The 14,881-nt window shown below is 53.8% G+C and overlaps 6 protein-coding genes across 6 annotated transcripts; 3 read left to right on the top strand and 3 right to left on the bottom strand.

Annotated features, from left to right (window-relative positions):
- Positions 1–78: 78 nt before the first annotated feature.
- BKA58DRAFT_334137 (clustered mitochondria-domain-containing protein) lies at positions 79–4,998 on the top strand. The gene is made up of 4 exons (XM_046168213.1): positions 79–408; positions 504–590; positions 641–696; positions 750–4,998. Exons 1-4 carry the CDS (start codon positions 375–377, stop codon positions 4,515–4,517), a joined length of 3,945 nt encoding a protein of 1,314 aa, XP_046027050.1. The 5' UTR covers positions 79–374; the 3' UTR covers positions 4,518–4,998.
- On the top strand, positions 4,967–5,617 carry BKA58DRAFT_453902 (uncharacterized protein). The gene has a single exon (XM_046174490.1). It carries the CDS (start codon positions 5,150–5,152, stop codon positions 5,564–5,566), a length of 417 nt encoding a protein of 138 aa, XP_046027051.1. The 5' UTR covers positions 4,967–5,149; the 3' UTR covers positions 5,567–5,617.
- Positions 5,618–5,967: 350 nt separating this feature from the next.
- BKA58DRAFT_312016 (uncharacterized protein) lies at positions 5,968–6,529 on the bottom strand (the record flags this gene model as incomplete). The annotated part of the gene is made up of 2 exons (XM_046167360.1): positions 5,968–6,194; positions 6,268–6,529. 2 exons carry the CDS (start codon positions 6,527–6,529, stop codon positions 5,968–5,970), a joined length of 489 nt encoding a protein of 162 aa, XP_046027052.1.
- A 1,564-nt stretch (positions 6,530–8,093) lies between these two features.
- BKA58DRAFT_466935 (uncharacterized protein) lies at positions 8,094–9,357 on the top strand (the record flags this gene model as incomplete). The annotated part of the gene is made up of 2 exons (XM_046175044.1): positions 8,094–8,166; positions 8,214–9,357. The coding sequence occupies 2 exons, from the start codon at positions 8,094–8,096 to the stop codon at positions 9,266–9,268; spliced, it is 1,128 nt and encodes a 375-aa protein (XP_046027053.1). The 3' UTR covers positions 9,269–9,357.
- BKA58DRAFT_379172 (uncharacterized protein) lies at positions 9,298–10,738 on the bottom strand. The gene is made up of 2 exons (XM_046169788.1): positions 10,316–10,738; positions 9,298–10,264 (listed from the first exon to the last, which is right to left on the bottom strand). Exons 1-2 carry the CDS (start codon positions 10,606–10,608, stop codon positions 9,538–9,540), a joined length of 1,020 nt encoding a protein of 339 aa, XP_046027054.1. The 5' UTR covers positions 10,609–10,738; the 3' UTR covers positions 9,298–9,537.
- A 321-nt stretch (positions 10,739–11,059) lies between these two features.
- BKA58DRAFT_311784 (major facilitator superfamily domain-containing protein) lies at positions 11,060–12,650 on the bottom strand (the record flags this gene model as incomplete). The annotated part of the gene is made up of 2 exons (XM_046167349.1): positions 11,060–12,393; positions 12,452–12,650. The coding sequence occupies 2 exons, from the start codon at positions 12,648–12,650 to the stop codon at positions 11,060–11,062; spliced, it is 1,533 nt and encodes a 510-aa protein (XP_046027055.1).
- Positions 12,651–14,881: the final 2,231 nt, after the last annotated feature.

The raw sequence follows: 14,881 nt of genomic DNA on the forward strand, positions 1-14,881 counted from the left end.
TGGTGGAACTCGCGTCAATCACCATATCGATAGCCGACGTGAAGACAGACACAGCGTGTAGGACATGACAACTCCAGTACTCCGGAACAAACGCGATATTGCTGACCCCGGTGCATGGGGGCCGTTTTCCCGATGACATGCCTGTGGCCTCGGAAGTGGAGAGCGAGCTTAGCGGACCATCCCGGCGCCCTCAAGAAAAATATTCTGGAGACATGACCGGAGAGTCACCTCTCTCCCCATCACTCGCCGCATGTCATTGTACATTAATGCGCCTGTCCTGTATATCTCCTTCCTTCCCTAGACTGAATCCCTCTTTCCCCAGTCGTTCTTTCCCGGCGTCGTAGTGATTCTCGACATATCCACAGCCCGCCATCATGGCCGCTAGTACCAATGACGCTTCCAAGTCTGGTGAGCTTCCCGCCCGCACACGACAGCGATGGAAATTTATTTCGAGGCGCAATAACTCTTTTTGCAACCCATGGCTAACCGCAATGGCAACGCAGAGGTCGAGAAGACGCCCAGCAAAGACGTCACCACAGAGGGGCAGAATGAGGGCACAGAGGAAGATGGCGCTGGCCAGCAGCCAGACAGTATGTCAATTGACTTCCCATGTCTAAATAATGTCTACTGATGTATGTAGACATCTTCCAGGTCACCATCAAGCTCCCACACGAGCCGTTTGAGATGCCGATAACGGTGCGTATTGAGAACTAGAAAAGAAAATATAGACGACAAACTCACGACTCCAGATCTCAACGGCCGAGCAGGTGCAAGACCTCCGTCAGAGCATCATCGAGACGCCCCACACGTTCCAGTACTCGTGCTTCCATCTGGAACACGACGGCAAGCGGATCAACGATTACGTCGAACTCTCTGAAGTCGAGGGACTCAAGGCCGATTCCGTTCTCACCCTGGTGGAGGACCCATACACAGAGAAGGAGGCGCGGTTACATGTGGTCCGCGTACGCGAGCTCATCGGCGCTGCCGGTGACCGTACTGATGCGCTGCACGGCATCATGGCCGGACTGTCACTGCACGACACCGTCGGCCACGAGCAGATCTCCAAGCCCAAGCAGGACGGCCCGGAGCAGTCGCCATTGGCAGACTACGACTTCAAGGCATCGGGCAACATCAAGAACCTGCTGCCGCCCACCGAGGAAGCCGCGCCCAAGACGATCAAATCCATCGCCGTATCGCCCTGGAATCCCCCGCCATACCACCTCCGCTCCAAGGGCCACCTGCTGTACCTGGTAGTCACGACCAACGAGAACGAGCAACACCACATCACAGCTCACGTTTCTGGTTTCTACGTCAACAAGTCGTCGAATGCCAGTTTCGACCCCTTCCCGCGACAGTCACCAAAGGACAAGCAGGCACACTCGCTCCTCACCCTCCTCGAGGACCTCTCCCCATCCTTCCGCACTTCGTTCCAGGAACTGCTTGAGCATAATGCGAAGAAGGAGCTGCTTACCATCTTCCAGCTCTCCAACGCCATCCCCGCCAACCCATGGTTGGTGCCCGCACCCACGTCATCCCTCACCCCACACCAGCCGGATCTCGCGCGGACACAGGAGAGCTATCTGATCTCGGGTGTTGAGAACACTGAGACCCTCCGTGACTGGAATGAAGAGTTCCAGTCGACGAGGGAGATGCCAAAGGAGGCTGTCCACGACCGCGTCTTCCGCGAGCGCCTCACATCGAAGTTGTTCGCTGACTACAACGATGCTGCGACCCGCGGTGCCATGTTGGTAGCACGAGGCGAGATTGCGCCTCTCAACCCGACCGAGGCCAAGGACGCGCAGATCTTCGTATACAACAACATTTTCTACTCCTTTGGCGCTGATGGCGTCGGCACATTTGGCGCTGAGGGTGGCGACGAGGCCGCGCGCGTGGCTGTGGGCAAGGACGTTTTCGGTGTCCGCGCAGTGAACAACCTCGACATCAACAACCTCTTCACCTCCGGAACCGTCGTCGTTGACTACCAAGGAAAGCGCATTGTTGGTCAAAGCATAGTCCCTGGAATCTTCAAGCAGCGCGACCCCGGTGAGCACCAAATCGATTACGGTGCGGTTGAGGGCAAGGAGATCGTGGCCGATGACAAGTCATTCGTCCCGCTGTTCGAGCAGCTCTCCAAGGCGCTGCGCGTCAAGAAGCATCCTGTCTGGGACAAGGACAATGTCCGTCACGAGCTTGAGGGAAGTGTTGAGACTAAGGGTCTGATCGGCACCGACGGCAGGCGGTACGCTCTGGACCTCTACCGCCTCACACCTCTTGATGTTGCCTGGATAGAGGCACACTGGACTGAGCCCAGCAAGGAGGGTGAATCGAAGGCGACGGACAAGGACTACCCCCACCGCATGACCACACTCCGCCCAGAGCTCGTAGAGTCCTACGGCAGGGTCAAGCTGCGCGAGTACGTCAAGGAACAGATGGCTAAGAAGACTGCAAAGAAGGACGAAGCCCCTGCGAAGGAGGCCAAGGCTGAAGAGAGCTCGTCGGAAGAGGAATCTGACGAAGAGTCTTCTTCAGAGGAAGAGTCTTCTTCGGAAGAGGAGGACTCTGACGAAGAGGCGGAGAAGCCACCCAAGGCTAAGAAAATCTCCAAGGCGGAGAGGAAGGCAGCGGAGAAAGCTGCCAAGGTTGCCAAGAAGGAGACCGAGGAGAAGAAGCCCGAGGCCGAAGACCCTGAGCAGGAGCGTGTCGACATTTCCGGATTCTCCTTCGCGCTCAACCCTGATGTCTTCTCGGGCCAGAACCCGCAATCAGAGGAAGACAAGAAGGAGTGGGCTCAGGACGAGGCTGAGGTCCGCGCTGCTTGCGAGCACCTCACATCGGAAGTCATTCCCCGTATGGTTCAGGAGCTCAAGGAGGGCGAAGTCGGTTTCCCAATGGACGGTCAATCCCTGAGCAACCTCTTGCACAAGCGGGGTGTGAACATTCGCTACCTTGGAAAGCTTGCTGAGCTAGCTGACAAGCCCGACCCAAGGCTTCAGGCCTTGAAGCGTCTCATCATCCAGGAGATGATCGCACGTGGTTTCAAGCACTTTGCTAACTCCAAGCTGCGCAACGTGTCCGCGCCTTTCGCAGCACCTGCTGCCGCCCACCTCCTCAACTGCTTGCTCGGCGCTGATGTTAGCGCTAAGCCTGTAGCAGAGTGCGACAGCAGCCTCAAGAAGATGTACCCCGAGGATGACTTTAGCTTCGAGAAGCTCACACCTGAGACCCTCAAGAAGGAGGTTGTCGCTCAGATTGCCCTACGATTCCGCTACGACCTCGGTCAGTCGTGGATCGAGTCTGGCAAGGAGATGCAGATGCTCCGTGAGGTCTCCCTCAAGCTTGGTCTCCAGCTCGAGTGCAAGCCGTACGCTTTCACGAAGGAGGCCTTTGCCGCCAGCGCACCGGCTGAGAAGCCTGCCGCGCCGCAGACCAACGGCCACTCCACATCTTCTAAGAAGAAGAAGAACAAGTCCATCAGCACCCCGCCAGCCCGCACGGCCAGCCCCACTGTCCCCCTTGCTCCACAAACCTTCCATGCGGACGACATTCTGAACATCGTCCCTGTCATCAAGGAGGCTTCACCAAAGAGCTTGTTGGCTGAGGAGGCCCTGGAGGCTGGTCGCATGTCCATTGCCCAGGACCAGAAGGAGCTTGGACAGGAATTGCTTCTCGAGTCTCTCCAGCTACACGAGCAGATCTACGGTGTGCTGCACCCTGAGGTAGCCAAGGCCTACCACACCCTGTCGAACCTGCTCTACAGCCTTGACGACAAGGTCTCGGCTCTTGAGCTTGCACACAAGGCCATCATCGTGTCCGAGCGAACTCTCGGTGTCGACCACTCGGAGACTGTGCTTGCCTACCTCAACGTCGGTCTGTTCGAGCATGGCTCAGGTAACACCACAGCCGCTCTGATCTACGTCCGTCACGCGCTCGAGCTGTGGAAGATCCTCTACGGCCCCGACCACCCCGACTCCATCACAACCCTCAACAACGCCGCCGTCATGCTGCAAGCCGCGAAGATGTACCACGAGTCGCGACTCTGGTTCGAGGCCTCGCTCGCCGTCTGCGAGGAAGTCTGCGGCAAGAACTCGATCAACACAGCGACTCTGCTGTTCCAGACCGCCCAGGCTCTCGCTCTCGACAAGGACATGCGCGGTGGTGTCAACCGCATGCGTGAGTCTTACAACATCTTCAAGGAGGTGCTCGGTGCGGAGGACCGCAACACCAAGGAAGCCGAGAGCTGGCTCGAACAGCTCACCCACAGCGCTGTCTCTCAGGCCAAGCAGCTCAACGATCTCGCCAAGACGCGCATCCGCCGCATGCAGCTTCCCGGCCGCAACCCCCTGCGACCGGCTGCCGCTACGCCCTCCGCTAGTGACGCCGCTGCCGCCGCCGGTAGCCAGCGCACTGGAAGCGGCCGCGTCGACCAGCGCAAGATCGAGGACCTCCTCAAGTACATTGAGGGAGACGCGCAGAAGACACCGTCGAAGAAGAAGCCGACGAACCCCAGGAAGCGTTAAACCCGCGGTGTTGCGTTTTGATGTTGTCTGATATTGTTACGAACAAGCTACGCCAAAAGTATACATAACAGGAAAAGTGCTGTTGTTCGCGCGAACGATCTGTATCATACCTGCGGACATGTTCGCAGCAGCGTTTTACGAATCTGATGCGCTTTCTCTTTTGATTCATGGGAATCTGGCTTTTCGGTATCGCTTCGGCTTGCATTCTTTGGAGTTTTCGGGTTGATCTCGACATGGGGAGATGGATGGGCGTGTTCTCTACGTACGCATACCGACGACTCCAAAACGCTTTCGCTGTATATCTAGATAGACTAGGGCGGATGGCTCAAGGGAACACAATCTATGTCCAATGTACATGAGGTGTATGGTATGGTAAATAAGGAGGGGTGGGGTGGACTGATGGAAGGATGGAACAAGGAAGGAACATGGACGACGAGACGACTAGATGTACTCAATACCAATGCAAGAATATCTCCTCTTCATATTCAGGTTTACAAGTGTAGATGATGGTGATGTTATGGGAGTTCATTGATTCATTATGATATTATCGAGCATGTACAGAAGAGAAGTAGAGATGAAAGAATGCTATCCTGTGGATCAAACTCATTCATCCATTCTGGTTCTTACTCCAAATGCCCCCGACATGTACACCTCAGCGCCAATCTGTCGCGACTCGCTCACGTATGCTCCGTCTCGCCCTACTTCTTCTGAAGATCTGCTTCAAGCTTTGCATTGCACTCTCGGAGGTCCTCGATGGTCTCGCGGAGATTTTCTGCAGCCACTATTTGTATACCGACGGTGTCTTTGAGGGCGTCGATCTCGGGCTTCTTGTCGCTGATATCCACACTCTTGTCGTTGTCGTTCGTCTTCTTGTCAGTGAACAAACTGGTATCTTTTCCTTCGAGGACTTCAGGTTCCTTAGTCTTTGTCTCTTTGAGCTCCGCAAGTTCCAAGCTCTTGTCGGCGAAAGCACGTTCCAGACTCGCGGAGTTTTGATTGAGCCTGCCGAGGTCGGACTCGTAGTCCTTCTGCGCGGCTTCAGACTCTAGTGCGTGTTCCTGCTTCATCATGTCGATTTCGATCTCATGGCCCTTCCTCATTTCTTTGATCACCCGATCGCAATGTTTCTTCTCACCGCCAAGCTTGGCCTCATTGCAGCTGCGGGGTGAGTGAGAGATGAAGATGAAGAGGTGGTTGAGGAAGAGGTGGTTGAGGAAGAGGCGGATGAGGAAGAAGCGGGTGAGCAAGCAGTTGTGGAGTGGTCGCGAGTAGTTAGTTGCTAGGAGAATGTTTTTCCGGAAGGACAGTGAATGATTGGGGTGTGGAGAAACCGTAGTTTCAGAAGGAGAGCCGTAGTACCTAGATTTTCTTGATACAAAATCATGTCAATTTCAGTAACTATTCTGCCTCTGTTCCTCGCTTCATCCACCCTTGCCTTTTCTCTACCCATCTACTCGACATAGAACACCTCTTCCGTCTGCCCCCACCATCCTGGTCCTTTTGCACTACCCTTTGCCCCCTTGACAGGACTCTCCTGCATCTTATCCGTCATCTTCCACCACTTCTGCACCGTCTTGTTCTCCGCCATGCGCGCCATGTCTTCGTCGAAGTTTTCGCCGACGTATTTGAAGGATGCAAAGAGCATTGGGCGGGGGAAAAGGTTCATGTAAATCGAGTCTGTTGAATCACATCAGTAAATATTCATCCGTTTCCTCGTTGTATAGACCATATGAGGAAGCAAGGAACGTACAATCCTTGATATTCGAATCCTTAATCTGCTCCAAAACCTCGGGCCAGACTTCTGCATGACATTTCTTGTACTCTTGTACACACTCTGGTTTTAGCCACAACCATTGTCCTATCCGACGCGGTCCTTGATCTTTCTTGGCGAGAGCGTCTGGGTCTTCGCCGTTTTTGATCGCGATTTCGCGGGCTACTTGACGCCGGGTTTGTTCTTCGTTTGCGAGACCGCCAGATAGAGCGAGGACGGGGTCCGTGATAGCAGGCCACATTGGCATGTTGAAAGAATTCCCTGGGAGTTTGGTGGGTGATTTGGTGTTGTGCGGTGTCGATAATAGTGTTTGGTGGTGATGATGTTGCTGTAGCGGGGAAATTTGTAGAGCTATAGCTTTGGAGGGGTAATTGTCCGTCTTAGCTACATAGCTCTTTGGAGGAATCCATCGCGTTTTATGTGAGCTCGTCTTGATCGGAACATCATGTGCCGAGGGGTAAAGCTTGGTGGAGCTTGTACGGCCCGGCGTGTGTGGCAGTGAACATGTCAGTGTGGGGAAACAAAGCTGTACGCCTAATTAGGTATGACGATGTTTTCAAGATGGGTTGTGAGATCGAACGAGGCTCTTGCGGCTCAGGGCTTGGTTGTGAGACAGAATTGTGGGCAAGGCTGGATGCCTGGATGGATTTGTGGAGAGGCCGATCATGTGATGGAAGTTTGAGTGGAGCTTTGATGGCTGGGTTGAGGCAGTGACGATGGCGCGTGGGGCAGGTACGCTAGAACTTCAATTGTTCGAGGATGCGTGTCCAGAGAGCTGCAACAACGTCCAGAAAACACCACATTCAATCTCCGCAACGAAGTCGATACATCAAGGTACCAGTTTCATGGGAAATGATCCAGAAAGAATGCGGGAGTGAATACCGGACGATGCAGCGATTGCCGGACTACATTGAGAAGTGAATGCGACGATTGCGACGTTACTTGTATCTCCATTGAGGCCTATACTATAACTAATCTCGGTGTTGGGCAAGCTGTCAAGATAATGTATCCCTCCAGCAGATATCAGGGGTCGAGATTCACACGACCTGGACTGTCTCTGGATGTCGCTGTTCGCACTTGCCAATCTGGCACTCACTTTCCTCCTTTACCGACGTCATCTCGATATACTCGTGTCTGAAGTCACTTGAATCTTCTTCGAATGCTTCGAGTGCTTGAATTGTCTAGCTGCAATATCAACAAACATTTACAAGCAACAGGGCAGGTCCGTGTCCCATCAGTGGTGTCATCAATGTCTCTCGCAAGACAAAAGTGGTGTAGATGCGGCAAGAACATTTGACCATATCTATGGGTCAGCTCGGAGGTGTTCAGTTCGTTGCAACGCTTCTTTGAGGTTTGCCGTTAATCGTTGTCGTCTCCATGCACGGCGTCGCCAGTGGCGATATTTCACCTCGACGTCGACGTCTGCGCCTCACTCCCTCCTCAATCGCCCATCGCAAACGCAAAAGCTGATGTCTTCTGAGATACTGATATTGAAAGTGAAGGAGAACAAACGTTAGTCAGCTCCTCGCTTGGCGCACTATTGGAGTCAATATCTACCTTTACCTGCGTTTGTTGCTCCTCCTACACTAGTCTCACGCTCCCACCTTTTGACGCGCGAGTTTTCCCATTCGGCAGCATCATATCTATCAGCCTGTGCTTACTCTCTCTGGAGTTGCTTTCTATCTATGTCCTTGCCACTCATCCTCAATCCGGAGGCACATCTTCCTGGCCTGCGACTGCACACCACCGCTCCGCCACCACTCACTAATCTGCTTTTCCCTCTTCCGACATCATTCGCCGCCGCTATGGCTGACAGACCCGAGTCCCCGTCTTCTGGAGGTCAAGAAACTCCTCGCAGCGAAGTAGATCTGGACTTAGGTACGTGACTTTACCATCTGACTCACTCCCACTGACGCAGCATCCAGCCCTTCAGTTTCAGGAGCTCGAGATCAACGCCCTCAAGGACACCGTCGCCATGCAAAATGAGGTGACAAAAGACCTCCGCGACACCATCGCCATCCAAAAGGAAGCGACACAAGACCTCCGCAAGACCATCAGGATCCAAGAAGTCGCGGCCAACGACCTTCGTCATGTCATCAAGAACCTTCAAAAGTGCAACGATGAGTTCGCTGCCGCAAACGCAGCGCTCTCTGCAGTCGACGACTCCCGCGTTGACCAGCGAAACGAGCTTCAAGAGGCCAAGATTGAGCTGGCAGAGCTTCGGGACGAGTATCTTGAGGTTCGCCACCTCCAAAAGCTCATCGAAATGCGCAACAGCATTGAAAAAGCGCTCAATAGAATAATCAAGCTCCAAGACGCAACGATCCAGAAACTCAAGAAGAAGCATGGGGAGCTCCGGACTACATACAAGACCAAGATCGGCGAGCATAGTGCTGCTATCAACGACCTCTTTGCATCGTACGAGGCCAAGGAAGCGGAGGTACAAGAGCTGAAGGACGAGCTGCAAGAGCTTCGCGAATACTGCGAGGGCGATGAGGAGTTTATCGATGGCTCCACTATTGATATTAGGCAGCGAGACGAGACTATCGCTACGCTGAACGCCAAGGTCAAGGAGCAGGACGACGCTCTCGCCCTGTCGCAGCAGCAGCTACAAGAACAACATGACACCATCGCGGAGTTGGAGAAGCAACTTACTGAGACCAAGAAGAGTGACGAAGTCGATGCGGATAGGGATGAGGCAATCGCGGAGTCGGAGCGACAGCTGAAGGAAAAGGACAACGAGATCGCCGAGTTGCAAGAGCAACTTCGCAAGCGCGTGTCCGATAAGAAGGAGGGTAAAGTTATCAACGAGCTGAAGGCCAAGGTCAAGCAGCGTGATGAGGCTATCGTGGAGTTGGAGCAGCAGGTACAGGAAGATGGTAACCACATCAAGTACTTAAAGGGGTGGGTTAAGTCCTTGGAAGGTTACTACCTTGAGGGCGAAGAGCTGGTCGGGACTGATGTATCTGAAAATACTTGAAAGAGTATTGGCGGACTGAGACGAGACGATTCGAGGTATGAAAAAAATGTAGAATAACTGGTATCAAAATGAGCTATAGAGCCGCCGACACACCCATGTGTCCTCCCTCAAATAAACCGAGTAAACCCAATGTATCTAGCAACACTCCTTATATCCTGCCCTTTTCGACATTCAGAAAAGCATGAATGCCGCAACGCCTTCATCTCCAACTCTTTCGCATACTAATACATTCACGTCGGCTCCACACCATACCCTCACTACCTCATCCCCTACAACGGCTGGTAATCTGTGCTAGTATCACCAACCCAACCATACCACAGCGCGACTACCGTATTCGCCGCGACCCAGACACCCGCGTATCCAACAGCACCAATGACATCCGTGCCAATGAGCGTCATACACCGTTGAACTGTACCCGCAAACAGGAACGCGTTCAGAATAACCGTCTGCTGAATAAGCGTCCTCGTCCTCTTACTGTAGTTGAAGAAGTTGTGCTCGATGGTCTTGGGAAGAGTCGCAGTACTAGGATCAAACACCTCCACCGGCGTCTGCGCACCACTCCTCTGCGCCGCAAAACTGGGGTTAAGCAGGAACGCCTTCGCCGCCCAGCCCACCACCACAGTCTTCGTCAGAATAGACACCGGAGACTCGTTGTGCGCAGCTTCCAGGGTGGGAATATCGAAGTACTGGACCAAGAACGTGTTTAGGAAGCCGCTTGTCTGGCCCGCCCACAACACGACGATGTATACGGCGATGGCGAGCATGGACGAGGAGACTTGTACTTGGATGCTGTTGAGCAGGAAGCGGTTGCGCAGGGGCTCGTTGTTGCGGTGGACGATGGAGCGGGGGCGCAGGAGATATGTGGGTATGGCGAAGGAGAGGACTTCGATGGTGATGTTGGCGCAGGCGGTTAGCGTGCTGATCTCGTAGTAGGTGGTGAGGAGGTAGGTGAAGGGCGCGTAGGTTAGAACGGTTAGGGCGGAGACGTCGAAGACTGTGTTCTGTATTAGCCATCATCCCTTAATTGTGATTCCGCGCGTCTTACAGTCATAGTTGAAATACCACGTCATCCACACCGTGACCCAGCGCATGGCGACGCGCGCCGCCGGCGAGTAAAACGACGTGACATCGTCCTCCTGCGGCACCTTGCTCACAGCACCCAGTTCCGGGCGCAGGAAATTCGCAGTAAATTCCCACAGCAGCATGTTGATGCCCATGTTCAAGCTGATGAGAATGGGCACGCGCAGCGCCGTGGGCAGACGCGAGCGCGCGGGTGCGCGTTTGGGAGCGGGAACGACATCAGGCGCGGAGCGCTCGATGACTGCCGCGGGAGGTGCCATTTGTCGCGTTGATGGATTGGGACTCTGGGTGGAAGGAGGGTTGGTGATGGGAACAAAAAAGAAAGTTTGAGGTTGTGCGCGCAGGGCTGGGATGGGGTGGGCGCGCCGACCGTGGGGATGATGGATGAAGCTTGTGTTGGAGCTAGTCTGAGATCTTTGTTTTGGCCCTGCGTCATTGCGCGACGTGCAAAATAGTGAACTGTGTCCGTGCGCGGGGGCAATCTCGAAGCATATTAAGTGATATACATACTGCGAATGATGAACGTATTGCTCCATGACTACACATATGGCAATGGGGTATCATGCAAAGATCCATGGATTCATCGTACTCAAGCGTCGGGATGGTGGTGACAATTCGACATCATCGCTAGCTGTAGATTGGGTCAATGTGGAACGTTCGAAGTCTTCCATTGGGTCTGCAATGATACGGGCACCTCTACTTTGTCCATCTCTAGACAAGATACCTAAAATCACCCATCTGCTTCCTCCCCTCCTCAACACTAATCCCCTCCACAGCAGCTGTCTGCTCCGCAACATCCCCATGCACAACCCACGCATCTGTCCCATCATCCAACCGCTTATTCAACCTCACTAAAATCACCCTGAAGATAAAGCACCCCGCAATCGTAACACCAAACATCGCCGTAACAACCTCATAGCTGTTCCTGAAGCCATTGTCCGACATATTCCACACATAACTCCCAGCAATGTTTCCGAGCTGGGAGAACGCGTTGATCATGGCGATGGCGACAGCGCGCTTGGCTGGTGGACGTGGGAACGAGGAGGAAATCCAGGAGTAGAAAACGATGAATCCGGCGTAGGAGGAGGCTTGTAGGAAGAGTGCGACATAGCGGCCTGCGGTATTCGATGTAGCCATGCTGATGACGAATCCGACGATTCCCAGCATAATCGGGCAAACAATATGCCAGAACCGCTCTTGCTGCCGATCCGCATGCCACGCGTTGATGAGCGAAACCACGCACGCAAACGCCCACGGCGGCGCAGACATGAGCAGCGTGGTGATGTATCCGAAACCGAGGGTCCTCGTGAGCGTAGGGAAGAAAGCGTTGAAGCTCAATCCAACCACGTATGCCGTAAACGTGAGCATCATAACATAGATCTTGAGATCCTTGACCGCCATGAAGAAACCCGCGAAAGCAGATTGCTCGGCGGAATCTTCGTCTGCTTCGCCTACATCTTCAGTCATGCGTAGGACGGCGACGGCACGCTCTTCCTCGGTGAAGCCTCTCGAGTTGTGCGGTAGATCCGGGAGGATAAAGATCGCGGATATGGCAATGAGCATCGTCGCTGCGCCCTCAATCCAGTACAGCCATCTCCAGGCCCGGTGTCCGAGTGTTCCTTCCATGTTTCCTAGTACCGCGGCACCGACTAGGGAGGAGAAGGCATTTGAGATCAGGTTTCCGCAGAAGAGGATCGCGTTCCGCAGAGTCAACTCGCGGCGCGTATACCATTTCGACAGGATAAGCAGCGCGCCGGGCAGGAACGCGGCTTCGACAAAGCCAATGAAGAAACGGATCGCGACCATGCCGGCGAAGTTTGTCACGTTGCCAGATAGAGTAGAGATCATGCCCCAGATGAGCATTACGACGGCGATGTAGAGCGAGGGCCGCGGAATCTTGTTGATGATCATGTTGGACGGGACCTGCATTAGGATGTAGCCCACGTAAAGAATGGACAGGCAGGTGCTGTATTGTGTGGGGGAGAGGTTGAGGTCTTCTTCCAGACCGCCGAGCCGGGCGGCAGCGATGTTGTTGCGGTCGAGATCTGAAGACACTCATTAGTAACAGATGCTTTTATAGGTGGTATCGAGATGGTAACTCACAGTTCATGATATAAATCAACACAAAAAGCGAACATCTCGCGTCCAGCTTCCTCTTCAACTTCTTCTCCACCTCCGCTCTCCGCTCTGGACTCATGTTCGCTGCGAGACCACCTACTTTCGCTGCATGGTGATGTTCGGAGATCTGCGCGGCATCGTGGGCGGAGATCTTGTCGTCCGCCGGGTACTGTGTCGACGCCATCTTTCCAAACGTCCTCTCAATTCCTGAGTTTTTTCCCTTGTCGCGGCGATTAGGGAACCGGAGTTGAACAGACGTTCAGTCAAAGATCTGGGGTCCCCTCTTAATATACACACCAAGTCGGCTTCTCCGACTTTGCGGATACTCCAGATTTTTGTGGTAACCTTACCCCACTATGCTGGTGCTTGGCCTGTCTAGTTTGCCGTCAACCAAATACCGTTGCATCCTTTGCCCGTCACCCCAATGCGCGCCTGCATGATGCCCCAGTCATTCTTCGAATTTTTCTAGTCGCAACTCGCGTATATTGATTAGTCTGCCACCGTTGCGCGCACGAGTCGTGTGACCATGGAAACCAGCGGCGATTTGTGCCTGCGAAAGATATCTTTCCCCGCATTAGCTCGTCCTCCGTCCCTTGTCGTCTGGAGCTGTCGCCGGGGATTGGGTAGCCGTACTGATATTCATGATTGATTAGTAGGCCGAGCACTTGGCTCGCCATCTTGAATATGACCAAGAACTCCAAGCACCTGAGGTTGCGCGGGAGGCGGGCTTGATTGGATACTGTGCCGGTAACGCCAACCGGCTTCTGTCGCGTTGTTCAGAAGCCGATGGCGACGTCGCGTAAGTAACTTTGTGCCGGCAGGATCCGACAGCCGGCCGCGTTAATGCATGCCGAAGCGAAGCGAAGGGAAAGCACCTGCATCACCCCAACGAAAGAAGGGAAGAAACGGCCGGAGGACACGGGACGGCGTTGAGATTGGGATTTTGAGCCGCATGTAAATCTGACGTTGTCGCATTTGCAGCTCACATGGCAGGCAAAACCCGATGCTTCAAAAATTCGCGCGATATGTGTGTATCCGATACGATGCCGCATACAACGGCAGATATTGCCACGCCCGCTACACACTCACAGCGATGTACTCCCCAGACCGAGCGCACACAATTGCGGAGACTGGAGACTCCAAGCGGAGAAGGACGCACAAGCTCATGTGATGCTGAGCCGCACGTTCACCGCCTTGATCTAACCATCGGAAGACTGCACCTGGAGATAGCACCGGTTCGTCGCGATTGTACGTAAATCGCCGCCGACAGCTCCGCGGTAGAACTTCGGATCGGAGGTTCAAGCGGTGCGCCCATGCATTGGTGTCGCGTGCGGGTTCGGTGGGTCGGTTTTTGAGGACTTTCATGGTCGGGTAAGAACAAGGTTAGGTGGGTGATTAGTGATGGTGTTGGTGCTGGTGTTGCTGCTGCCATGGCGTAGTAGGCTGGGTGCTTTTGAAACGCGATGGTTTTTGGAGTTGGCGAGGTATAAGCACGGGAGCATGAGATGCAAGTAGATAGACTTCACATCTTGTGTGGTGTCGAGCGGAAAAGAGGAGGATCATGCCGAGTCTTGTTCTTGCTTTTTGGTATAAACGCCACCTCAGCGCAAAACATGGGCATCTTATGATCAAGTTTCGGTGTTGCCCCAGTCGCGAGAGGTTGTAGAGGAAGAACATGCGTGAAGTGCGAGACAGTTTTATACACCGCGATCTAAGCAGGGAAGTTGGAACTAGGAGAAGGCCAGAGAGCGATCTCTATGGCGTAATCGCGGCACGATTTTGGGAGTTTTTCATATGCGAAACGGGACGGAAGTATGTTTTGAGAGAGGAAGGTGCCGATCTTCTCTTCTCATGCCGTCAAGTGGGTGAATTCTTTTTGGTGGAGTGAGTCGACGGCGAAGCCCAGAGACATTCCATGTTCGAAGCAGTGTTTCAACTCCAGAAGCAGAGTCATTTCGCCTTCCAACTAAGCTTTCGAACGGTCGGGACGGCAGACAGTACATGTGCCGATAAATAGAATGCTTTTTGAGGGACAGAGGAGACAGAAGCACATGTGTTGTTACTCTCTACTCTTTGGAGAAAACTCACAAGGAGTGTAGGCGAGGAAAGAAGAAAGGAGCTGGTAAGGGAGGGCCTTTTATGCACCTCTCGGATAGCGCAGCAGAGACAGGCAGGTCTCATGCATTGTTCATCGTGCTTTTTGGAGGAAGAGAGGAGGGAGCAGCCCATAATCTATTCTCACGCGTGTTTTGGACAAGCTCAGAGCGGATGTGGAAGAGGAAAGACGCAGGAAGCCAGCGGATAATGAGCTTGCATATGCGATTTGGAAAGTCGAACGGAGACAGACAGATCATGAGCCGATCAGCATTGTGTTTTTGGAGGGAGGGAAGAGGGCAGCGAACGTGCGGGAAACAT

This window comes from Alternaria rosae (assembly GCF_020736505.1).
Source record: "Alternaria rosae strain MPI-PUGE-AT-0040 chromosome Unknown BKA58scaffold_3, whole genome shotgun sequence".
NCBI classification, from domain to species: domain Eukaryota; kingdom Fungi; phylum Ascomycota; class Dothideomycetes; order Pleosporales; family Pleosporaceae; genus Alternaria; species Alternaria rosae.

What these genes read in the sequence shown, in the direction of transcription:
- BKA58DRAFT_334137 (XM_046168213.1), top strand. Translation starts at nt 375, where the DNA reads ATGGCCGCTAGTACCAATGACGCTTCCAAGTCTG. An exon ending in CGCTGGCCAGCAGCCAGACA is followed by an intron (nt 591 to 640) that starts GTATGTCAATTG and finishes TGATGTATGTAG; the next exon opens with ACATCTTCCAGGTCACCATC. An exon ending in CGTTTGAGATGCCGATAACG is followed by an intron (nt 697 to 749) that starts GTGCGTATTGAG and finishes TCACGACTCCAG; the next exon opens with ATCTCAACGGCCGAGCAGGT.
- BKA58DRAFT_453902 (XM_046174490.1), top strand. Translation starts at nt 5,150, where the DNA reads ATGCCCCCGACATGTACACCTCAGCGCCAATCTGTCGCGACTCGCTCA.
- BKA58DRAFT_379172 (XM_046169788.1), bottom strand. Translation starts at nt 10,608, where the DNA reads ATGGCACCTCCCGCGGCAGTCATCGAGCGCTCCGCGCCTGATGTCGTT. An exon ending in ACGTGGTATTTCAACTATGA is followed by an intron (nt 10,265 to 10,315) that starts CTGTAAGACGCG and finishes AATACAGAACAC; the next exon opens with AGTCTTCGACGTCTCCGCCC.